The sequence below is a fragment of the Limulus polyphemus genome, unplaced genomic scaffold, assembly GCF_000517525.1.
Source record: "Limulus polyphemus unplaced genomic scaffold, Limulus_polyphemus-2.1.2 Scaffold1403, whole genome shotgun sequence".
Taxonomy (NCBI): Eukaryota; Metazoa; Arthropoda; class Merostomata; order Xiphosura; family Limulidae; genus Limulus; species Limulus polyphemus.
In genome coordinates, this window is record NW_013667013.1 from 196,853 (window position 1) to 205,248 (window position 8,396).

At 34.1% G+C, this 8,396-nt stretch overlaps 1 protein-coding gene across 1 annotated transcript in view; it reads right to left on the reverse strand.

Annotated features, from left to right (window-relative positions):
* Nucleotides 1-1,662: 1,662 nt before the first annotated feature.
* Nucleotides 1,663-8,396, reverse strand: part of LOC106463426 (solute carrier family 26 member 6-like) — a 36,226-nt gene continuing 29,492 nt past the window's right edge. Inside the window, exons 17-18 of the mRNA XM_022390916.1 lie at nt 7,664-7,776; nt 1,663-1,900 (exon numbers count right to left, since the gene is read on the reverse strand). Of these exons, the coding sequence (XP_022246624.1) occupies nt 1,844-1,900; nt 7,664-7,776 (170 nt within the window). The 3' untranslated portion in view covers nt 1,663-1,843. The remainder of the gene's footprint in view (nt 1,901-7,663; nt 7,777-8,396) is intronic.

Consider the following 8,396-nt stretch of genomic DNA (forward strand, 5'->3'; position numbering starts at 1 on the left):
CCTTATACTCAAATTAAAGAAATTAATAGGTAATCTCTTTACTGCACAATTATGAACTATACCTGTTTCTTGGGAAAACATCGTTCTCTTGTTAATAGTCTTCTTACACACAAGTTGTATTTACTTCTTTGTTTTATTTATTTATTGTTTGAGGACCATGTTGTGTCCACACAAACGATTTTCGCTCTACTTTCTTGTTTCTAGGTTATTCTCTCTAGATGTCAGTTCCTCGTTTTAAGGAATGAGATGAAGAGAGAATTTTTTCAATCTCTGAACTTCCCGTCACGAATTCTGTTTGTCAAATTACTAAAGCTTAATCAAACCACATAACACAACATTACACACAAATAAATATCCATGAAAAACACAAAATCGCCCATATTTGAATTAATCGACTCATGTTGTTTGTTAGTTTGCTGCAACCAAACGATGATTCTCTAATTCAATACTGACAAACTGTTGCAAAAATAATGAGATTTGATGATAAATGATAAAATATTGAAAATATTCTGTGTGAAAATGCTACATATGATATATTTTCCTGAATGTATATGTTTTAAACCGAGGAAAAATATTTCATTAAAACATTTAATTTTTTATTACCTTGTTCTATTAAATATACAGGCAAATTCTCCTACACAACGGTATTTGTAACAGCTATACATTTAGTTGTTTTTTTGTGCAATAAGTCCAGGAGTTTTAAAAAATGGCAATGAAACGTGTGGATATAGATTTAACGTGACTGTCAGATTATTCATTTTATTGTATAAAGCTTAATCAAGCCATATAAAATAAAAGTACACATAAGTAACAAAGCAAACAAAGAATGGATGGTAAAATATGGAAGTCAAACAGGTCGATCTTGTCACGAACTGACAACAAATTAATGTTGATGCTGTAATTGGTTGTAATCAAATAATGATTGTATTCAGCAAAAAAAGTGAGATTTGGCCAAATGAGAAAAATACTGAAAAAATGGCCTATTTGTAAATTTTATAACTGACAAATACTCCCCTAGAAAAATTTTGGTAAATGAAATCCAAGTATATTTATAATTTTGTAAATTTCATCAAATAAAAGTAAGTTGTTCTAAACACAGATATTTGCAACAGTTTACATTATATATTACATTTTTTATCAGTGGAACAAATTCAAAATTAAAAAGGCCAAATTAGGGTAATTTTTTGTATATTGGAAAGTATTTCATTTGATTTGTTTGTAATTATGCATAAAGCTACACAACAGGCTATCTGTGCTGTGTCCACCACGAGTATTGAAACTCGGATTTTAGCGTTATAGGCCTTCAGACTTACCGCTGAGCCACAAGTAAATACACAAACTAGGATATCCTACGTCTGTATTGTTACCTAAGAGTAAATACTGTTTAATAATAAAAACATAAACACATGCTGAAAACCTTCTATAATCAAATAGTATAAATACAATAGTAAATGTGCACCATATGATCTGCTTAAATACATGTATTGAAAACAACCAAACAAACAAAACATGTTCTGAATATATCTGAAATAATGCTATATTCATATAGATGAAATGAAATACTATTTTAAAGCCAAATAATATATATATATAACTAAATTTTATTTTGAACCACTTAAATTGAGAAAAATGAAACACTTATAGTGTTTAATCAGGCTTTAATAAACTCTACGATATTTTTGATTTTCCAAATATTTCATAGAAGAAACAAATAAACGTTCTTTCATTAAACTAATGTTTATGGTAATAGCAGTTACAAACGTCTATTTGTTCGCAGTTTTCCTTCCTTCTCTATAGCCTTAGACGTTGGAACTTGTATCCACTTTGAAACGGATCAGTCTATTTACATATGTGAAACAATTTCGCAGGGATTATGATTTCCATCAAAAGACGGCGCCACCTGAAATAGATACTGTAATTAGACCAGATTTCAAATATCATAGGTATTAACTATTAAAGATATACTCTTCTAGTTTAAGATAATTGACTTAAGTACCTGGTTATAATTCACTCATTAAAATACATTGAAAACATCTGGTAGGATAAAAAAAAAGACAAGTGTGGTTTTCGAGGGAATAATATATCTGAAGTGTAAATGTATTAATATTTTAGTTCCCAGTTTGAACAGTTACCTTTTAATATTAGAGATTTTAAAATAGGATTTTAATGAAGTTAAACTAATTATAAGCTTGATAAAAAGGGCTGCTTGCTATCCTATGAATTGCGAACGAAACGAATGTGTAAATGGTACATAACTTTTATTGTTTTTACTTTCTTATAGTGTGACTTAACCACAAAAGATTGTTGCAGGATGTTAGGAAAGTTTTTGGTTTTCAGTTTATGAGAAAGCTTAATAGATTGTTTGGAATGCTGTCTTTGAAAATCCAGGTAGCAATGTTTCTTTAAATTATCAGTGACATCTTTTAGCATAATTCTGAGTATTCGGAAGTTTATGATTTTTAAATTTGTTCTTCAAATTTTGAATCGCTTCCTTTGTGGACGGCTTTCAGAAGGACATATAATGTTGGATCTTCAGCATGTTGCAATTTTTTAATTAAACCCAAATTTAGACAATTCAGCAATGAGTTGTGTTTCTGTAGTTGCTGAAACGTCTCTTCCGCGGATTCAATGGCTGTGTCAACGATTTTGTCAGATAAATTGACGAAGAAAGTTGGCTGTTATCAAGGATATATTTATTAAAACTATTATAAGAAAACTCTTTTTCCCCAAGAGAGAGAATCTTCTATTCTTGCTAAACATTTACAGTTCACTTGAGTCTATTAATGCTTTTGCGGAGCATTTATCAGTTCCGTACTGATGAAGAAATATTTATTTATTTATTGTTATTAGAGAGTGGCTCAAGATATACTATACTACAAGACTATCCACATATTTGAAACTTAGCATCTTAACAGCGATTTCTTTTGCTTTGAAATGCAAATGTGTTCCTGTGAGGGCGCTGTCTTCTGTAAATGAGGCCCAAACATCATAGGCCTCTCCCATTTGGTACTGGATTGGAGGAACAACATCAATTCTACTTTTACATTGCACATAGCTCAAGGGCTTCCTGGTTAACTGGTAATCATGTTGTAGGAATACTCTTCAGCAATAACTTGAAGCAAAAAAGTCAAAGAACATCAGTGCAATAGTTTCATGTTCCATTAAACACAAGATTTAAATAGTGTGAATTGCATGGTACAAAACAGGTCTCGGATTTAAGTTTATAATTCTTTTCTGAAGACCACTGGTATTTCTTTTCATGTTGGCTCCATTGACTTTATAAGGCCTCCGAATACTTAGCTGCATTGTAGTTGCTAAATTTATGGAAGGACTTCTTATGGATTCCATTCGACACCATTTAGATGTTAGCCATATGTCTTTAACGGGAGGTATTAATTTAAACCAAGTTGCCGGAGTAGGATGAGCCTGAAGTGGCTCACCAGAGATGTAGCCTCTCCCCCAAAAAATGTGCGACCCCACATTACAGGAAGACACAGCATATCACCAGTCCCATAAACATTGTAGAATGACATAATTCAGCCTAAATGGCTGTCAGTATAGCGACAGAGATATTCTAAACTTGCTGTTCCAGATATTCTGTTGTAGATAGTGAGAATCAAGATCCACGGAGAGAACAACGAAAGATACGCTTACTATAGACTATAGACAGTTTGGTCATATGTTTTATTGTGCCTGTACAGAAGCCCACATATATGCCAAGCTCAGATAGTAAATACTGTCAGCTCTACGTGTTTAAACTAACGAGTCCTAGATCAGATCTGGCCACTGATATTTAAGTGAATAACTACCTGTCTGTTATTTAAGATGTAGTTGTTGGTTCCGCATCTATAGGGTCAAGCATGACTTTTTACGTGTCAGTGAAAGTACAGACATTTGGTAGAGTTTCAGTTGATATGGAAGCTGCTAGAATTCAACCTCACAGTGTATCAGCCACTGCCATGTAGATCGCCACTCTGGCCAATAAACACAGTATTTTCCAGACCATTGACGATTAGCTTGCTATGAATGGAGAAGCTTGATTCTACATAACTGTTGGTGTCATCAATAAGCGTGTGAGTTATTATTACGGGTCTTGGCTCGAACATTGCCATTTTATGTTTAGATGTTATACAGAAGTTATCTGTGAGCTTAGCTTGCGTACTAGATGAGCTGCATCTGTGTGGTGCAGCTAAGAAATTCCAACCATAATATGAAAAGGGGGCATAAATGTATATAGGTGATAGCATTACAGTTATGTTTGTACTACGTAGGTGATGTTTCTTAGAGTTTTTTCACACACACTCTCAGGTTGTATAACCAGCTGATGCTGTGATGGAAAGATATAGTTTTCTTTTGATAAACCAAGCCACACTTACTTGGACAGTAATCCTTTTAAGAGCAAGTTATATTTAAATTATGGTAATCGTATTGTGTAATTACCAGTCGGAAATATTGTTGGTCTATGCATAAAGAAAAATATGCAAAAACTAATGGTGTAGTTAGTGTTGCTTTAGCCACATCATACAGACATATAATTACATGATTGGTAGTACATCTGAGGTCGCATGCTGAAGATTGTGCAGACAATCTGAGCTTAGACCAATAGAGGAAATTCGGAAAGTTAGTGATAAAAGTAGCCAATGTATGTGGATCAGATGGCTGGCCGATAACAATATCCAGAATCATACGGATATCAGAGAAATGCATCGCATAAAGCAACTTCCACGCAGGTTTCCTTGGAGTTCAGAGGACAATGCTCAAGTAGATGAGATGCTGATGTACAGAAATATTTCAACTTTCTGAGAGTACTTGATCATCACCTTAAAACAAAGATGACGTGTCGCGGTTCTGTGTGGGGTTCAGATGGGGGAAATTATAACATGTTTTGATACATTCGCATTGCCACACACACTTACGAATATTTGGAATCTATTGTAAGTGTCCAGCTGGCTCAATTTACTAGATATCAATTGTGGCTATTTGCACGTGGACTAGGTGCTAAAAGCAAAGACAAGACCACTTCCATCATTCTAGAAAGCTTGTAGGAATTCCATGACTTTCCATTAACCCTGTATAATGTGTCAAATACTTTTGAGCTGCTGATGGAACATGCATTGCATGGTTTGAGTTTAGTGTCATATATATATATTTATATTGATGATATTCTGGTATCTTATTACAAGTTTGTAGCCACAGTTGAAAATCTGGACATGAAATTTTAACATTTGAGACAAGCAACTCTGAAACTGAATCCAGAAAAATGTTCACTCGTGGGAACATGGCCATAAAAGTCTAAGCACCAGAAGGGCGACTACTGAACTGCCTAAGACTCCCACTTGGCTAATAAGGTGAAATCAACAGACCCTTCAACAACAAGAGCCACTGCAACCACCACGAAGTATCTAGCGATAAACAGTACTACAACACTCATATTGGCATCGTTGACTGGAAGGCTAGGACCTATGAACAGATTGTCCAGTCAGCATATAATCATACTACAACTCCAGGGCATTGATGCAGTGAAAGTATCACTGTGAAGCCTAGGCTGCACAATGGAAGGCCATCTGGGCTTTCACGCTGCATGAAGATGACCACTGCTGGAAGGAGAAGAGGGTGGATTCCAGGGCCACGAGAAACTGTGCCAGGTCAAAAGCTGTTTATGTCATAATTGAGGCCATTTTTCATGCCCATAAGTCTAGTGTAGATAGATACATAGATCGTTAGGTGCATTACGATTTTGTGCTTCTCATGCTGTTCTGTGATATTAGTATATAAAGTGGATATTGGTTGTGATTTTCATCCAATGTTTCTGAATTGTAATTTGATTTAAATATTGTTATTAAATCTAAGTTAAAGTTGGCTCAAAGACAAGCTTAAGATAAAGGTCAAGGGCGATTGTGGTGTACACATACCACGTATCTCACTTTCTAAAGTACATACACGTGTTTCATATTTATATAACTTTTACATTTTTCAAGAGTTCTAATCCAGAACATGGTAAATCCAGCCAGGAAGGATGGTGTGTTAATTAGACCTTAGGTGTTAATTTTTGTAGCGTGATCTAGTTAAGGAGGATATATACTGTTTTGTTATTTCATGAGATAGTTGTATTGTATCATACGTTGCTCTATGTATGTGAACTGCTTTATGATTATTATATGGAGTAAATATTCATCTGGATACTTGTGATCTAATTTCTCCTGTTGTTCAACTGCATAGAGAACGTAGATCATATGAGCAACTTTGGCGTTTTCAGTCAGTTTTCTTTCTAATGCCGAAAAGAGTCAAGATTTGCTGTATCTACTAGTGACCCTTTCAACTTCTTACTGTGTATGTTTGGTCTTTCCTTTTTTAGTTATATCATTAATTTCAAACTATGCTTTACCTTTATTTAAATATTGTTCTTCTTTCTATTCTACTTTAACCATACATAATATCAATATACTCCCACCAGATGATCGGCCACTGTCTCATGTATCATTGTCTGAACTTCACATAATGTCTTGTGTTTGTCACTCTATATGCAACAAAGCACTACACTTGTCCAACAAATCACTACACCTGTCCAACAAATCCCTACATCTGTCCAACAAATCACTACACCTGTCCAACAAATCATTACACCTGTCTAACAGAGCACTACCCCTGTACAACAAAGCACTACACCTATCCAACAAAGCACTACACCTGTCCAACAAATCATTACACCTGTCCAACAAAGCACTACACCTGTACAACAAAGCACTACACCTGTACAACAAAGCACTACACCTGTACAACAAAGCACTACACCTGTCTAACAAAGCACTACACCTATCCAACAAAGTACTACACTTGTCCAACAAAGCACTACACCTGTCCAACAAAGCACTACACCTGTCCAACAAATCCCTACACCTGTCCAACAAATTACTACACCCGTCCTACCATATACTAGGTCCCCGTGTCTCTTGTAACTGTGTGCTTGATCCATCATGAATCTTGGATACAGAGACCAAAGCTCTACTTATGGAGAAGTCATACTTACTAGTAATTCATAGCCAATCTGTCATGCCAGTAAATACTAAGTTAGTGTGTACAATAACGAAAAAGGTATGTTTTATCCTAATCAGGAGCAGCGTCTTCTTTTCTTGTCTTAGAACAACTGTGAAGTCATTAACACAGGAATGAAACTCATATGCTAACTAATAGGCTGATATTTAGGCCACAAGGTTAATATTGTTTTATTTATGAAAGCCATTTTTTTCTTTTCCTGTGTTATTAAGCACAAAGCTACACAATTGACTATCTACGCTTTACAGGGTTTTTAGCGTTATAAGCCTTCAGACTTACTGCTGAGCCACTGTGTGTGTGTGGTGGGGGGGGGGGAGATGGTGGTTACATTGAAACATACAGTATTTCAAAATAACAAATATCAGTTGAAATCTCTGCGGTTTGCGTTTGCTGTTTATTGAAAAATAAACCCAATCTCGTGTCTAGTTGGAGGATTCTATATTACAAGTACAAGTTCAGCATATCTGAATAACTATTCCTTGGTACATAATATTCATTATTCTCAAGATATTTATCGGTGTAAAACAATTTTTAAAACTTTGTATAAATCATTCTACGAATTAATGTAATCAAAAGTTTAAAAATAATGAACTGTTTAGTAATTAGTTACCTTTTTTCCGTTTTGCGCAATATGTAATACAGCGTCATGAACAGTGGGGAACACATTATTTTGAGACACTTCTTCAAAGAATCCACCTTTTTCTAACATGGAATATACGTTAGCTGAAAAAAAAATGTAGAAGTTAATTGCTTGGTGAATATAACAAAAACTGTCATTTTATTAACTTTATAGTGACAGTCTTTGGTAAAATAAAAGACTTTCAGTTATTAACATGTAAAATACGAAACACTTTCAACGTAATAATGTTTTTTTATAATTCATGTTAAATGCGATGGTTTTACTGTCTTGAAATGTTTACATGTTCTACAGTAATTCTTGTACGCTGAATCCGAAAATGATATAAATTTGTCTCCATCATGTACAGATTTTTCACAAAACGTCATATCACAATACATAAAAGAAAGACTACAACACGTAGTTTTGAGACTAAAAAACGTAGGTTTCACACACACAAAAAATCAGGATTAATAAGGATGCATATTCGTTTTACATCAATGTTCTTCCCTTTTCTTCAGTTTGTTTGTATTTTTGTTAACAAACATAATAATAAAAAAATGTTCATTGTGGTAAACAAAATAATAATTTGATCTTTCTGTCTCACTGAATACACTATGGAAAGTATTTCTTTACTTCTTCAATTAGTACTTTCTCTATCATTTTCGAACAGACTGTACTTAGCTCTTATGTGCTTGCAATAACCAATGTAAAATAAAATTTTATT